This window comes from Pelophylax lessonae, assembly GCF_965119305.1.
Source record: "Pelophylax lessonae genome assembly, chromosome: 2".
Lineage (NCBI taxonomy): Eukaryota > Metazoa > Chordata > Amphibia > Anura > Ranidae > Pelophylax > Pelophylax lessonae.
In genome coordinates this window covers 709,158,955-709,176,464 of record NC_138769.1, presented here as the reverse complement: position 1 = coordinate 709,176,464, position 17,510 = coordinate 709,158,955, and the positions used below count along the sequence as shown (strand labels likewise).

Below are 17,510 nucleotides of genomic sequence, written 5' to 3'. Positions count from 1 at the left end.
GCTGCATTTGGCACTTTATAACCAGACCCCATGGTGGTTCATTTTGTGGCGATCCACCTCTGGGAGAAGGTTGTCTATGCAGCTTGCCTGGTCCCACTAACCATTACAAGGTAACAAAATAGAAAGTTTTGATGTCTTTTCTTTTTATTCTCTGTATCTCAGGGAAACATTATATTGGGAAATTATTTTTCCCTCTTTTCATAATTTCTATTTGATATTTTTCAAAAAAATTATTATTTTTTTTTTTTTTTTTTTTTTTTTTTTTTTTTTTTTTTTTTCTTGCTATTTGTAGCTCGTTGGAGACCCATGTTGGCCCTTTCCATTCAGCTATAACTGGACTTCAGTTGCTCTGCTCTAAGAGGCATCAGGGGCTATTTCCCCTTCCCCTTTCCCTTCTACTTCCTTGTGACATACACAAACAAAGAGAAGCAAAATCTTATCATCTGACACATGACAAGGCTGTGGACTAGCTCATTTTTCCTGTTTTTAACTTGCAAGCTCGGTGCTTTAGTGAAAACGAACCTATGTAAGTGCATAAATTTTTGTGTATACAGAAAAAATTCTCTAAACATTTTTCTATATATAAATGTTTTTTCTGTTCTTTATTTATATGTTATATATTACATATGTCTCTTTCTACACTTACAGACAGTGACGCCAGTATCTTCCCTGACGAAGGGGTCTTACAGTACCTCGAAACGCGTCGGAACATCTGGCTTTGTCAATTGGGGTTTTGTTCTCGCCATTACACATTTTGCTTGCATTAATTGTTTTTAATATTCAATTATTGTTGTGATTTTTGTATTCATATTTTCTATTTATCTAATAAATTAATATTTTATATATATATGGTTTACGATTTACTACTGTGCCTAAAAAGTCCCACCCCCAGGGGAATTTGTTTTTGCCTACATATTTAGGGATGTGGCACACTCTATAAGAGACCTCCCGCGGGAACATACCACACATTAACTGACAAATAGGGAAACTTGAAGAGAATTGGAGATTCATGCCCCACTTATCAGTTATCCATTATATCCTCAAAAAAGCCGCCTGCAAGCCACCCAGGCAATAGAAGACTAGAGATATACTATAAGCCAGGGCCCTAACTACAGGGGTTGCAATTGCAAGTGGGCCCCATTTTCCAGGGGGCCTGTGCGGCTACCCTGTACACCTGGATAGGAGGAGTGGCGAGGGCAGCATGTAGAGAAATCACTGTCCTCATTTTTCCTCCTGTAGCTGCAGGAGGAAAATGGAGGAGATTGGTTCCTCTGTATGCTGCCCCTGCCACTCCTCCTATCCAGTTCACTTGTGTTCTGCTGTCTCTGGGCCCCTATGTGCTCCACTGGTCCCCCCCTCCCCCCCACTGTGCTCCCTTTCCTCTCCTTCCGGCTGCTGCAGGGGATGTGTGACAATAGAGAACCAGAAAGGGGTCTGTAGATATGTAATTTACCAGCTCCTTCCTTTTCTGAATGGACAGAGTCATAGTCAGTTACATTGTAAAAAAAATAAAATAAAATGATAAAAAAAATAATACAATTAAAATACCAAAAAATAAAAACTACTGACACCAGTGGGTGAACTTCCAGGATTGCAAAGGTCACACTTGCAACCAGGCCCTGGCATTCCACCATCATGGGGAGGCCCCAATATGTCAGGAAGGGGGCCCACTGCAGAACTTGTGAAAGGGTCCCGCTGCGGGACCGTAATATAGGGCCCCGCAACGAGATTAAAGGGCCCCAGGAGCAGTGGGAAGAGCCCCAGGCTTGAAGGGAAGGGCCCTGGTCAGGGTTTCAGGGGGCCCTTCATGGTTTCTTGCACCGGGTCCCTGAAGGTTCTAGTTACGCCTCTGCTATAAGCAGTTACATTTGTGCTTGGCCTCCCTCCCGAACCTCTTCTTTAAACTTAAATGACAGTTGTTGAACTAGTATAGGAGCTTAGAAGAAGAAGAAAATCCTAATCATTTTCTGATCTACTGATTTGTTTTGACATAGTATATACTAAAGGTAACTGAGTTATTCAATATGTACTTAAATTAAACAGTAGAAAACATCAAAAGGCGAGTACATACAGTACATCCAGAGATATACTTTTCCGATTCCAGGGGGAGGAATTATAAATTGTTTCAATAAGGAAAAAAAAACACAACACTAGCGTCTTTACTGTTCTAATGACTCTCATCTAGATGACCCCCAACTTTAGAATTTCTATGCTATCTATATTCCAGACACTTTTTTGGCTGATAGCAAGTTTTCACTTAGATGGTTGAAGTCTAAAGCCAATAAACAATACAAAGCATTCATGTGATTCCTGTCATTTAAATAGCTGCAAACATACTGGGAGTGATGGTACCTAAGAGCAAGGCTATCTTTCTTGTTCTGTAATGTGAAAGACATTTTTACCACATATCCTAGAGCAGGGATTTCCAAACTACTGCCCTGCAGTTGTTCAGGAACTATAATTTCCATCATGCCTAGTCATGTATGTAAATGTCAGAGTTTTACAATGCCTCATGGGATGTGTAGTTCTGCAACAGCTGCAGGGCCGTAGTTTGGGAATCCCTGTCCTAGAGGATTCCTCAGTCCTCCTCACAACTCCTCAGTTCTAATGAGTGTCAGGAAGATTGGGGAGTAGGGGTGCAGTTGGGAACCAAGAGACCCCTGATACTATAGCTGATACAATAAGATGATGGATGTGATTGGGACATATTCTCCCCATTATTGGGTACATTTGCTGGTAATCCACATGTATCTCTTGGACATCCACTACTATCATTGTGTTCCTTTCTTTTCCGTTTTTAGTATACCTTACCATAGGATACTGTACATCTAGGGAACAGCCATGATAAAGGTTTGGTCCTCGCTTCAGGACTGTCATTGGACAAATATCAGGTGAGTTGATCTATTTCTTCCAGAAGATTGCAATTGTTGATCGTATTTCTTGTTTTGTTTATTAATGTTTCATATGTACAGTACAGGTATGTAATACTTCTGTTCCCTTTGATGTGGGACGAGTTTGCATCAGACTCAAGCTGTGGTTCTGATGATTGTACTTTTTATCATTCTAGAGCCAGTGCCATCTTAAGAGTGTTAAAGGGGCCCCAGGCAATGCAGTGAATTGAGGCCCTGCCTACACAATCACCCACGAGAATAAAAATGCAAATTATCGATAAGGCGATATTTATTGGTACAGCAGTGCCAGGCTAATGACAGCTTCAAATTCGGCGGTTGGGTCTGGTAAACACAAACACACAGACGGAAGTCAGACTTGACTGTCCTGTGTGTGCCTGTTCCCGTTGAGGCAGACAGGCATTCCTGCAGTTGTGGGCTCCCCATCTATGGCCCAAGTGGCCTGACAGCAGGGCAGGGCCGACAGGCGCTTGCCACCTACTAAGTTTGGCGACGGGATGCACACGGGAATTGGGACTAATGCTTGGCTGGGGCTGGGTCGCTGGGCAAGTGGGGCCCCCGGGCAACTTCCCAGCATGCCCATTCGCTAAGATGGCCCTGTCTAGAGCTTGACTGTAGTTATCTTCCTGATGAAGCGGTCATTGACCCGTGAAATGCGCCGAAGTTACAGCAAGCAGTGTTTTAACATCTGCGCAAAAAAGTTTTGACATTTTATTACACCAAATGTGGTACCATCAAAGTCCTCTGTTCAATGGTTAGGGTTTTTTGTATGGTATTCTCACTTGGCCACTTGGGTAACTCATTCACTTTAATCCGAAAAGCATGGTGTCATGTAATGTGTCACAGCAGATGCTGATTTTTCGATGAAAATAATGGGAGATGTGAACATTTTTTAAAACACCCTGTTTAGTTCCAGTTTGATGTACACTAGATGGCCTCTTTCATGTCAAGTCGTCCTCTCTGTCCAAAATGTGCAGCTTACTGTTCTCCAAAGAAGGTCCCTTCAAGGCTACGTTCACATGTTAGCGTAGTGGATCGCGGGCAGCATCACCGCTATTCTGCCCGCGATCCAGAAATCATTGCAAATCGTGAGACTCCTGTGCGCTGCCGTTGATTTGCAATGGAGCTCTGACACATTTCGGCTGCAAAACTGGGCGTGAGGGCCACATGACAAGGCCTGGTGGGCCTGATTGGGCCCACGGGCCTTGTGTTTGCCATATATGTTGTTGATGTAACACACAGTCCAAAAAAGGGTAATTTGTTATTCTGTGTCTTCCAATGTAAACTTTATAATTTTATCTACAGAGTTTATGTAATCACTAAAAGCTTGTACTTTGGATATGTTTTTATTGACCCCCATATCATTCCCATGCCTGAACAAATAAGGAGCCAAGGAGTACATGGAGAAACGTCTTCAACATTACAGTACAAGTACACTTGAATGTGACTAACTGATACTCACTGTACCCTGATCTGAATGAGGACCTTCACAGACAAGATTGGTTTTCTAATATGTTACAGATTAACGAATAGCACCAAATGTAAGAGAAATTTTAATATTTTTTTTTTGCATTTACCGAAGAAAAACTTGCTATCATGTTTCTGTCCACTGGATACAGTGGTGTTAATACTTACATTAAATGTGCAGACATATTATACTTAGCTTATAGAAAATTTTACCTGTTAACAAACACGAAGTGGCTGTATAAAAAAAACACACTAGATTGACCACTTTAGGCCAATGGTAAATGGACATTTTATTGTCCATTTTCCAAATCTTGCATACAATTGCAGCTACAGAGAAATTAGGATATACGGATGACTTACTGAAGGTGTCCGTTTAATTTTAGCCTGAGTTCAGTGCACAATTGAAGGGTTTACGACAAAAATGAGGCAGCTCCACCCCCCCCCCCCCCCACCACCTTTTTCAGTTATATATCCTTTCTTTTCCAGAAATTATGCTTATTCCATTGCAAAAAGGGGGCAGCTCTGAGCATTAGTTCCTGGGCTCCACAAAAGATGAAGCTGCCTGTCTAGAATGTTGGATGAAAGAACGAGGCAGCTCCAAAATTTAAAACATTTGCTTTGCTTTATGGAAAAGATCATTTGTATGCTAACAGTGGTGAATCATGGATAACAAGTGGGTAAAAAACTTCAAACTCCAAATTTGGAAGATTTTTTTAGTTCCCCAAAAGTTAGTAAAACTGGAGTCTCCTCTGTATTGCTGCAAGCCCTTCAACTGAGATTATAAAGAAATTCTATTTTTCTAAAACGGATTGGGCATTTAAAGCAAACACAAACTTGTGAACACTTTTATAAATCAACCCTCCTAAAACCAGTGTTTCCTATGCAACTTCTGGCCATGGAGCTTAGAGAATTTCTGCATCTATGCATATGCAATTATATCATTTAATTTGCTGTGGCTGCTAAAAAAACGTACTACCTTGCTTCTCTAGCGGTTGTTCGGGTGCCCAGAGGCAAAATATTATTTTGCCTAGCATCCAAAGTATTCTAAGCTCCTGCATAGACAGAGGATGCATAAGAAACATACACTATATTGCCAAAAGTATTGGGACACCTGCCTGTACACGCACATGAACTTTAATGGCATCCCAGTCTTAGCCCGTAGGGTTCAATATTGAGTTGGCCCACCCTTTGCAGCTATAACAGCTTCAACTCTTCTGGGAATCCCGTCCACAAGGTTTAGGAGTGTGTCTATGGGAATGTTTGATCATTCTTCCAGAAGCGAATTTGTGAGGTCAGGCACTGATGTAGACGAGATGGCCTGGCTTGCAGTCCCTGCTCTAAGTCATCCCAAAGGTGTTCTATCAGGTTGAGGTGCAGGCCAGTCAAGTTCCTCCACCCCAAATTCACTCATCCACACTATATTACCAAAAGTATAAAGCCACCCCTCCAAATCATTTGGTGGAGGGGGGATTATGGTGTAGAGTTGTTTTTCAGGGGATGGGCTTGGTCCCTTAGTTCCAGGGTAGTGAACAAGCACGCTGTTGGTCGTGTGAAATGCGTCTACCATTTCCATTCTGTTGTACCTTGTATCCAGATTTGTACAATAAATCTTTGCTAACATCAAGTCATCGTTTTGGTGTACGGCCACTTTATCTTCATGTTCCCCTTAGTTCCAGTGAAAGGAACTCTTAAAGTGTCAGCATACCAAAACATTTTGGACAATTTCATTCTCCCAACTTTGTGGGAACAATTTGGGGATGGCCCCTTCCTGTTCCAACATGACTGTGCACCAGCAAGATCCATAAAGATATGGATAAGCGAGTTTGGGGTGAATGAACTTGACTGGCCTGCACAGAGTCCTGACCTCAACCAGATAGAACACCTTTGGGATGAATTATAGGGGAGACTGTGAGCCAGACGCTCTCGTGTAACATCAGTGCCTGACCTCACAAATGCACTTCTGGAAGAATGGTCAAACATTCCCATAGACACACACCTAAACCTTGTGGACAGCCTTCCCAGAAGAGTTGAAGCTGTTATAACTGGAAAGGGTGGGCCGTCTCAATATTGAACCCTACGGACTAAGACTGGGATGCCATTAAATTTTTATGTATGTGTACAGGCAGGCGCCCCAATTTTTTTGGCAATATAGTGTATATGTTTCATTGAATTGGCTACTAATTACAAAAACACTTTTGAGGAAATTTACTAAAACTAGTGCACGCAGAATCCAGTGCAGCTATACATAGTAACCAATCATCTTATAGGCTTTATTGTCAAAGATTGATTGAACAAGCTGAAGTTAGAAGTTGATTGGTTACTATGCACAGCTGCTCCCGATTCTGTATGCAACAGTTTTCATAAATCTCCCCCTATGATTTCTATGGATAAAAAAAATTGCAGAGGGGAAGTCTTATGGATTTGCACAGGCACAATAAATGATCGCTGTATTGTTTGTAATATAATTATCTCCTATGATTGTCAGCCCAATTGAGCATCCATATTGCATTTTTTTGTATAGAGGTTTTTCAGGAAAATATAACATTATGGCTATTAGATGATCATTCATTGCGCTTGTCCGAATACATGCATGGCAAATTCTTTATACATAGACCCCAATATCTCTATACAGTCAGATTAAAGAGATGAACAAAAAAATAAAAACAGAGAAAACAAATTTAAGATAGTAAAACCATAAACATATTTTAGGCATAAGATAATAAACCTTATAAAGCATTGTTACTAGCATAAAAAGCAACATTAGAGAACAAGCAAGTTTTTTCGTAGACAATATGGCATTCTATTGTGTTATCATGCAGAACAATAAAATAGAAAGCATATTTAGTTTTAGCATTCACTAGTGGAAAACAAATAAAATTTCTCATCTGCGCATGCTGGGAGAGGAAAGTCTTGAAGGGATAAAAAAATAAAATAAAATCAACAAAATCTCAAAAAAAAATCAAAAAATAAAATTTGGGGAGAAAAATAGAAACAAAATTTAAATGTTGTAGTGACCATTCCTGGGAACTTACTCAGAGTCTTTGTTCCATAACCGTCGTCACCTAATCCAGGGATGTCCTGCCCAGCAGTACCCAGAGAGTGAGCAATGAAAGAGGAAGAGGAGGCGCAGAAGAGGAAGGAAGAAGTCAGTGGAGTTGAAATGGATACTACCATGACAGACCATGCAGAATAAAAACCTGGATCCATATTTTTTCATTTATCAAATATCCTAATAGCATGTATTAAGTTTTTGGACAAACAATGCAGTAATAGGGCAGTAGAAATGCATTTATTGCACCATTATTAGCAATCACCTTGGAGAAGGATGACCCTCAGATTCAAGCACGTAAGACAAGAGATTTAGAGACTGCTTGACCAAGCACAAAACCTTTTTTTATACTACTATAATGTGCCATGAAAAGGCAATATGAGAGCTTGAGGTTCATCCTTTATTTTTTGATCTGAGGGCAAAAAAATACAAAATTGTTTGCTACAATTTGAATAATAAATTCACCTATTACAGGCTATGATTGGAGTAGGGTCTACTTTGCATTTTTTGTTTACTGTATGCTCTAAAAAATACAAAGAGTTAATTATTTATGTTAAATTATTTAAATAAATCATTTGTTATTTATTTGTTTTTATACATACTTTTTTTTTTTTCAGAATGATACTCTAAAATGTAAAAAAAAATATTTAAAATTGTCACCACAACTCTCGTTATGCATGTAGTTAAGGCGATACATTCTCTAGCAATTTTCTCCTAAAACAATGTGCTAAAAAATTATAATGGCATTTTAGCTACATAAAAACATCCCAGATCATTTTAAATATTTTGACATAATTTTGTTACCCTCTTAGACAAGGATGATTTATTAATGCTACATTTTCATCAGGTTTTCATTTAAATATTACAAATGAATCTAATAATAATTCACAGTACTAAAATAATGTAATTACAATTTGATTACAAATGCAAATTGCATTTCCTCTGCCAAGGTTTTGCACTTGCAGCTAAGTCTCCAAATAATTCCGCAACATCCATTTAGTATTCAAAAAAATATGTTTTTTTTCTTCTTCCAAGGTCATAAGCTTCCTGGACAAAATGCTCTATGCAGGCAGCCATTTTGCTAGTGTAACCCATGCAACCCATCAATTCACTAGGGCAGGTGACACCACCCTGTGTTTAAAAGGGTTCTTGGTGAATTCATGGGTTGAATATTGGATCAGTTCACAAAATGGCCAAATTCAGATTTCAGAGATAATTTAATGGTTATTCTTACACAGAATATCTTTGAAAGTAGAATAGCCAGTGGATCCAGGATGTATTCATGCACTGGTCACAGTAGCAATGCCTTGCCTACCTACCAGTACCGTATGCCTAGATGTGTGGAAGGGTGAGAGGGAGGGTACGTGTCATGCGTGTCACCCATTACTTTTGTGCCACACGTGACATCATCTCCAAGGTTCTACTTACGTTCGGGGTCACTTGTTTCTTGTTCACTCTGCTCCTTGTTCTTGTAGAATGGGAATTTTCGTGAAAAGATGAAGTTCTTTTTACGCTTGTCATTGAATGACTGTGAAGGAGAGAAGGCATGGGGGCAAAAACAGGGGCGTCTAATTCTTGTCACACTCATGCTGACAAAACTAGTCTGTAAATGTGGATAGAACTACAGTGACCAAAGCATCTTCTGTGAAACCATTTTCAACTACCATATTTAGGTCTAAATTGTATTTGCTTAATTGGTTTGCGGCTTGTAATTTATTTATTTTTTTAATTTATTATTTTACATTTTATTAGCCTAATAGGTTTGGGGCTTGTAATTTTTTTTTTATTAATTATTTAAAATTTCATTTGCTTAATAGGTTTGAGGCTTGTAAATTTATTATTTTTTTTAATTATTTTATTTATTTATTTATTTATTTATTAGAAGGGACATCAAACTGTAGGGCCAAGAACACATGAAATATAATCAAAGAGAGCAACAATTTAGGATCTTAAATAGAAAAAGGAAAAAATAGACAATTTTGAAACAAAACTAAATTAAAAGTGGAAGTAAACCTATAGATTTAAGAGTTTCATAAAACAATTACATCTGTGGCACATGCCACATTGGATGAGCTATCAACTAAACTGTCAAACCATCCAATGGCTGGTGTCATGCCTGATCACATGTGCAGCATCATGGCAGTTAAAGATTAAACAGTGGCCAAGATGGCAGCGTCCTTGGCTGAAAACTTTAGGAGGGTTTACTTCCACTTTAAATCTTTTCATTCAAAATATGTTCTTTTTGCAATGTTTTCTTTGCTCTGAAATGAGTCATGTCTAATATGACTGACATGCTACTTTAATTACAGTTATTGATTTTCCATTTTCAGTCATTTCAGTGGAAGGCTTTTAATGTTCCACAAATATATACACCAACATATCATATTTGCTTATTACTAACTACTCTTCTATTTTTGTTATAAACTATTTTTAAATGTTTTGCTCTATCTATATAAAAGCACAATAAGGGACTGAGTAAAATCCACGCTCAATTTTTGGAACACAAAAGTATTTTCATACTAGTAAGAAATGCCAAATATTAAACTGGATCTAAGTTGATAGGACATTTATGTATATATTACAATGTTTCATATTAAAAACAGTAACTGGTAACGTTAATGCAAAAAAACAAAATATATGGACTTTCCCCGATATCTATCGGAATCGGCCACCAAGGTGACCGATATTGCTGATATTTCGGGAAAGTGCTTGTACCAGAGTGATGCCTGCAGCTAGAGGCATCACCCCGGTACCGGCGTCCATAGCCGATGGTCGGCTGTCCTGTAATGACAACCGATGTGGCTGAGAAGCCGCTCGGCTGTAATTACAACGAGCAGGAGGGGACGCCCCCCCTCCGGCCGCCTTCCGCGGCTCGCCCAGGTCTCCCGTCCCACCAGGAGACCCGGGCAACCAGCCTGCATGGCCACCGAAGACCCAATGAAAGCCGGATTCGGCTCTGATTGGGTCTGCATGCAAAAACCCGAAAGTGATGTCATGAGTGACATCACTTCCGGGTACTGTCTGGCGCCATGATTAAAAAAATTACAGCATTCAAAACAGCCAAACTTGGCATTTTGAATACTTTTAAGTGCAGAGGAGAGGTTTGGGGTATTTTAGACCCCCCAGATCCCTCTACAAGAGTATCTGTCAAATAAAAAAAATAAAATTTAAAAGAAAAAAAAAAATTTGTACCAAAATATCAGCCAGTATCGGCCGATACCGATATGCATTGGCCAAAATATCAGTATCGGTATCGGCAACAAAAAACTGATATCAGTCGGTCATTAATATATATATATATATATATATATATATATATATACATATACTGTTGTCTCTGGTTGTAAAGTTTTAGCTGAAGCCAATTAATTTTTTTCTTTTTTTAGGATTACAACTTGAATTCTAGAAAAACTCACTATAGTTTACTTTGAAGACTCATTATTAACTAATTTTATTAGTAAATTAACAATATTTACAAATAGCAAGCTTTAAAGCTTTACGCTTTAGAATAATTTTCACTTTTTTACAACTTTTGCAAACTATTACTTGCTAACTTTCTGTCACTGAAGTTAAGCAACACTTTTACATTTCAAGCATATTGATCTTTAAAATGTTTTTTAATTAAAACTGGATCAAAACTGATAGGACATTTATGTCGACATTAGAATGTTTCATATTAAAAGCAAGGCTACATGTATGTCACTGAAGTTACTGGTAACTTTAATGCAAAAAAAATATATATATATTTTTCTAACTGTTGTCTCTGGTTGTAAAGATTTACCTAAAGCAAATTTAATTCTTTTAAATATTTTTAATTATTTTAAAATTCTTTAAAAAATAGTTTTTTTTAGGATTACAACTGCATTTTGAATGCTAAGAAAATTCAATATAGTTTACTTTGAAGACTCATTATTAACTCGTTTTATTAGCAAATTAACTGTATTTAAAATCAGAAAGCTTTGAAGCTTTACGCTTTAGAATAATTTTAACTTTCTCACAACTTTTGCAAACTATTCTTTGCTAAATTTCTGTCACTGAAGTTAGGCACCACTTTTACACTCCAAGCATATTTAAACTTTAAATGTTTTTTAATTAAAACTGGATCTAAAGTGATAGGACATTTATGTATACAATAGAATGTTTCGTATTAAAAACAAGATTATATATATGTAAGTTACTGATAATGTTAATGCAAAAAATCTAAATATGTTGGTTTTTAATTGTTGCCTCTGGTTGTAAAGAATTACCTAAAGCAAAATACATTTTTTTTTTAGAATGTCAACTGCATTTTGAATGCTAAGAAAACTTACTTTGAAGACTCATTATCCGCACATTTTATTAGCAAATTTACTATATTTAAAAATAGAAAGCTTTAAAGCTTTATGCTGTAGAATAATTTTCACTTTCTTACAACTTTTGCAAACTATTCTTTGTTAACTTTCTGTCACTGAAGTTAGGCACCACTTTTACATTTCAAGCATATTTGATCTTTAAAAAAAAAAAAAAATGTAAATTAAAATAAAAACAAAGAAATTCATGGATGCTAATTTGCTCGTTCACCACTGAGACAGTGCATAAAAGTAATATAAGAACAAAAATGTCTTTGACTTTAGCTAAGACGTTTTAGGGAGCCATTTAGTAAGAACACATTGCTTGGGTAAGAAATATGTAATATTGCTGAGTTGTTTCTCGACTAACAATATAAACAACACAATGTGACCCCTGTATCCACTTTTGAGCTTTCAAGGCATCACCTGTTTTGGCTTGATCTAGTTATTCCATTTACAATGTCAAGTATTAGCATTATTAAATATAATTTTGTACAACTCACTGTATGTTTTGAGCAAGGTAAGATTAGATGTAGCGGGTACCTCTTGCACTAGGTGCCCTTTCCACACTGTCATTTTTTGCTAGATCCCTCCCCTTCCCCCTCCCATCCTGAACTTATAAAAAAAATAAAAAAAATAAACGGAATTCTATAATCAGCCTCCTCCTCCCTCTGGATTATGCAGCCCCAATATAAGGTCATCTTTTTACAGACCATGTGACCCATGTGGTATGGTTGCGAGGTGGTAGGGAGAGCAAGAGGCAGGTGCATATTGGCAAGAGGCAGGCGGTGGCTATAAAATAAGTTATTCTTATCAAAGGCTTTATGTGTATTATTAAGTGAAAATAATATATTTTTTTATGAATGTTATTTTATTATTTTTAATTTTGAGAGCACCATGGGATACCTAACCAGACAGCACAGCAGACGCAGCCTACTCTTTACCATGCTTTGCCTAAAGTGATTGTAAAGCCTCATTTTTTTATTTATTTTTAAAATAACAAACATGTTTTACCTACTTTCTGTTTGCAGTTGGTCCTCTTCTCGGGTCCCTCTTCTGTGCTCCTGGCCCCTTCCTCTCCAGCTTGCTATGGGGGCACCCAACCTGAGCCACAGCTCCCTGTGTCCATTCAGACATGGACCCACAACCAGGCCCCGCCCCTCTCTCTCTCTTGATGGGCTTACTGACTTTGATTGACAGCAGCAAGAGCCAATCGTGCAACGCTACTGTCTCAGCCAATGTCGCGGGCAGCCGAGACACTCCTGCAACATCAGGGGATGAGGACGGGCTCAGTTAGGTATTAGGGGGGCTGAGGAGGGCTGCTGCACACAGAAGTTTTTTTTTATCTTACTGCATAAAATTATTGATTAGATTATAATTCATGCGTTATATTATATATATATGTGTGTGTATATATATATATATATATGTGTGTGTGTGTGTGTGTGTGTGTGTGTGTGTGTGTATATATATATATATATATATATATATATATATATATATATATATATATATATATATATGTACATACGTGTGTGTTTATATATATATATATATATATATATATATATACACACATACATATATATATATATATATATATATATATATATATATATATATATATATATATACACACATACATATATATATATATGTATGTATGTATGTATGTATGTATGTATATATATATATATATATATATATATATATATATATATATATATATATATATATATATATGTAATATAAATGTTATGTGTGTGTTTGTGTTTTGTGCAACGTTCAACGTTTGAATTTCCCTCCCTAGTTCCGCTCCCATGCAGCATTGCTGCTGCAGGGAACGGAACTAGGAAGTCATCACACCGACGGAGGACGGACGAGCGGCGGGGATCTCAGATGGCTGGCGATCACAGCAATGGGAGATCATCGCTGGATCGCCAGGAGAAGGTAAGACACCGCTAACAGCATAGAAAATCCACCCCGAGTCACGCTCGGGGATACCGCTAAGGTGGTTAAATGCGGCAGTATACTCCGCTTTTTAACTTTTACCTACAGGTAAGTCTATAATAAGGCCTATACTAAGGCTTACCTGTAAGTAGAAAGAATATCTCCTAAACCTGCGCGGTTTAGGAGATCTTGACCCTGCATGCAGCCGCTGACACCAGCAGCGCATGCGCTTTGAAGGTCCGACGTATCTTTCCGGACCTTCAGAGCTCCTTGCCGGAAAATGAACTCCTGCGCGCATGCTCACAGCGCCGGAGCCGCCGAACCCGGAAGAGACGCAGAGGGAACATGTCAGCTCCCTCAGCGGTGTCCGGGTGACCATGTCGGGGCTTCGTTCTAAGGTAAGTATTTCATAATATGCTAGTATGTGATGCATACTAGCACATTATGCCATTATCCTGCAGGGTTTTTTTGTTTTTGTTTTTTTGGGGATACTACCGCTTTAAGTAAATCAACCCCAACTTGGGTATGTAAATTACACTATTGCAGTCTTTAAAGTGGTTGTAAAGGCTGAAGAAATATTTTTTTTTTTATTTTACCTTCATGCAGTCTATGCATTAAGGTAAAAAACCTTCTGTTTGCTACTCCCCCCACAGCCCCTCCCCCCCAATACTCACCTGAGCCCCCTCTAGATCCAGCGATGTGCACAGAAGTCTCGAATGACCCAGGTCTCTCTCTCCTCATTGGCTGAGATGAGCAGCGGGAGCCATTGACTCCCACTGCCGTCAATCACAGCCAGTGTGCCAATGAGGAGAGCTTAGGGGGGGGGGGTGGCGAGGCCGCGACTCTATAAGGTTGATTTACTGAAGGTAAATTGCACTCTGCAGTTGCTCCAGAGCTTAGTGAATGAACAGAAGCTCTACTGACTTCCATTATCCAATCATGTGCAAGCAAAAATAATGTTTTCTTTATTTTCCTTGGGTGTGATTGGGTATTCTTTTCAAAGTGAAGCTTTACCTGATTTACTAAGCTCTGGAGCAACTGCATTTGCAGAGTACAACTGCCCTTTGTACAGTGCACACTCTATTTGCCTTTAGTAAATCAACCCCTATGTGTCTTATGGACGCATAGAGTGGCGCTCGGGAGCGAGCATGCACCAGTGCCCCCATAGCAAGTGGCTTGCTATTGGGGGCACCGATCAAGGGGGCGGAGCCAGGAGCGCCGTCAGGGGACCCGAGAAGAAGAGGATTGGGTCTGTCCTGTGCAAAACCAGAGCAGATATGTATAAACTGTTTGTTATTTAAAAAAACTTAACTTTACTTCAAAGAACAGTCTTTTCTCATCAAAGGGACTAAGGATAGCCTGCAAAGCATGTAAAAAGGAGTCTAAGGCCACACCTGCTGGCTAAAAAAAAAAACTGCAACAATATAATTGTCTGCACTAAAAGAAAATATGAACAAAACCATTAAACGTTCCCTTTTATAGATTTTAAAATGCGTGTTTATCAAAGACTCAATCAGGTTATGGCCTCATTCAGATGGGTGATCAGATGCACCTTTCAATCTGAGCCACTGTCTGCTGTGTGTGAATGCACTCAGGCAGCCTATAGAAGTGGACGCAGACACAGCAGCTGTACGGACACAATGGGGGGGGATTTACTAAACCTAGAGGCAGTGGCGGCCGGTGCTCCATGGGCGGGGGGTGGAAGATGGACAACACCATACCCCCCCCAAACCACACCAGCTCCAGCCCGCACACCATACCCCCCCCGGTCACCAACTCATCCTGGACTGACATGTGGAGAGCAGGCAGCAGCGGCTTCTCCCTCAGTCTCCTCCCTGGGTCGGGCTTCCCCTGCCTCTCCTTCCTCCTCCTCCTTGGCCAATAGCATGGCTTCTCCTTTTGGCCGATCGGGAAACGTGTCTCAGGACCCGCTTTCTGATTGGCCAGGAGGAGAATCCATGTGACAATAGCGAATATTCATTCGCTATTGTCACACAACTGGGTGGGCTCAGGGCGCAGTGCTCTGAGCCCCAAGCCCACCCTTTTTTTGAAGCCTATTAGAGCCTCTGGCTCTAATCATGTGCTTCAAAAACAAAACCCCATTAGAATCCATGCGTCGGGCGCCCTGCATGTAGATTAGGGGGCCGGACGCATGGATAGGGGGGGCGGCGCCCCTGCGCCCCCAATGGACGAGCCACCACTGCCTAGAGGGTGCAAACTCTGGTGCAGTTCTGCATAGAAACCAATCAGCTTCTAACTTCAGCTTGTTCTATTAGGCTTTACAATAAAACCTGGAAGCCGATTGGTTTCTATGCGGAAGTGCACCGGATTTTGCACCCTCCACTTTTAGTAAATAACCCCCACTATACTGATAAATGGGCAGAAGCAGGTACACCGATCCAAAAGCAGACACTGTGGGATTGATTTAACAAAGGCAAATAGACTGTGCACTTTGCAAAGTGCAGTTGCACTCTGCAAGAGTAGTTGCTTCAGAGCTTAGTAAAGCTCAGCGGACTTCCATCATCCATTCATGTTCAGGTAAAGATGCGGTTTTTGTTTTTATTTTTCTTGCACGTGATTGGATATTCTTTGCAAACTTTACCTCATTTACTAAGCTCTGGAGTAACTTCACTTTGCAAAGTGCACAGTCTGGGGTTGTTTTACTAAAGGTAAATAGTCTTTGTGCTGCAAGTGCAGTCACTGTAGATCTAAAGGGGGACATGCAAGAAAAATAAAAAAAAATGCATGTTTGCTTGCACATGATTGGATGATAGAAATCAGCAGATCTTTCCTTCAAATCTAAAGCGACTGCACTTGCAGTGCACAGTACATTTGCCTTTAGTAAATCAACCTCCATGTTTGTCTATAGTAAATTAACCCCTGTGCATTCAGATCTGTGCACCCGCTCCTGTCCACATGTCAAATTCTGACATGTGATTGTGTCCATGCAGCCACTGGGTCTGCATCCCCTTCTATGGGTTGACTGTCCACAGCTCCAGAGTGCACACGCAGCAGACAGGGGGTTCAGATCAGAGGACAGGTCCGATCACCTGTCTGAATGAGCCCTTAGAGAAAGTTTTTATTTCTGAAATATAAATTACTATAAGGTGTACTAAAGCCAAAACCTTTTTATGTATCAAAGAAAGAGCAGGTTAGAACCCCTGTCAGATTTTTGCTGCTGTTGGGGAGGTTTATACTCTCTATTTGTGCTGGTGATCGTTTCTGCTGGGACCGCAAGTATGACAAACGCTACAATTCTGAGAGACACTTCTTCCAATGTCAACTGTCGAAAGCAGGGGTTTCTATACTGTGGCTTAGGGGCCGGATGTGGCCCTTTGCTTGCCTTTATATGACCCTTTGCACACTGTTCTTTCCACAGATATGAGACACTACTTCTCCCATTGACACCAACGATGGGGCACTATTCCTCTAACTGACACCAACGATAGGGCATCTTTCCTCCCACTGACACTGTGGATGATTTTTCCCACTGACACCAATGATGGGGTACTATTTCTTTCACTGATACAAACAGTTGGGCACTATTCCTCCTTTCGCTGATACCAATGATGGGACGCTATTCCTCTCTTGGATACCAACAATGGGGTACTATTCCTTTCACTGACACCAATGATGGGGCACTATTCCTCCCACTGACACTAATGATGGGGTACTATTCCTTCCACTGACACCAACAACTGTGGATGATTTTTCCCACTAATACCAGTGATGGGGTACTATTTCTTTCACTGATATCAACAGTTGGGCACTATTCCTCCCACTGACAACAATGATGGGGTACTATTA

General features: G+C 39.7%; 1 protein-coding gene across 11 annotated transcripts in view; it reads right to left on the bottom strand.

Annotated features, from left to right (window-relative positions):
• Nucleotides 1-17,510, bottom strand: part of DLG2 (discs large MAGUK scaffold protein 2) — a 2,359,657-nt gene that overhangs the window by 103,357 nt on the left and 2,238,790 nt on the right. For 8 of the 11 annotated variants that reach the window (XM_082244450.1, XM_082244456.1, XM_082244454.1 and 5 more), the window contains one exon: nt 8,854-8,953. In XM_082244450.1, coding sequence (XP_082100576.1) covers nt 8,854-8,953 — 100 coding nt within the window. Of the gene's footprint in view, nt 1-7,408; nt 7,455-8,853; nt 8,954-17,510 lie in introns of all 11 variants that reach the window. The other 3 variants (XM_082244453.1, XM_082244451.1, XM_082244452.1) reach the window with 1 other exon arrangement.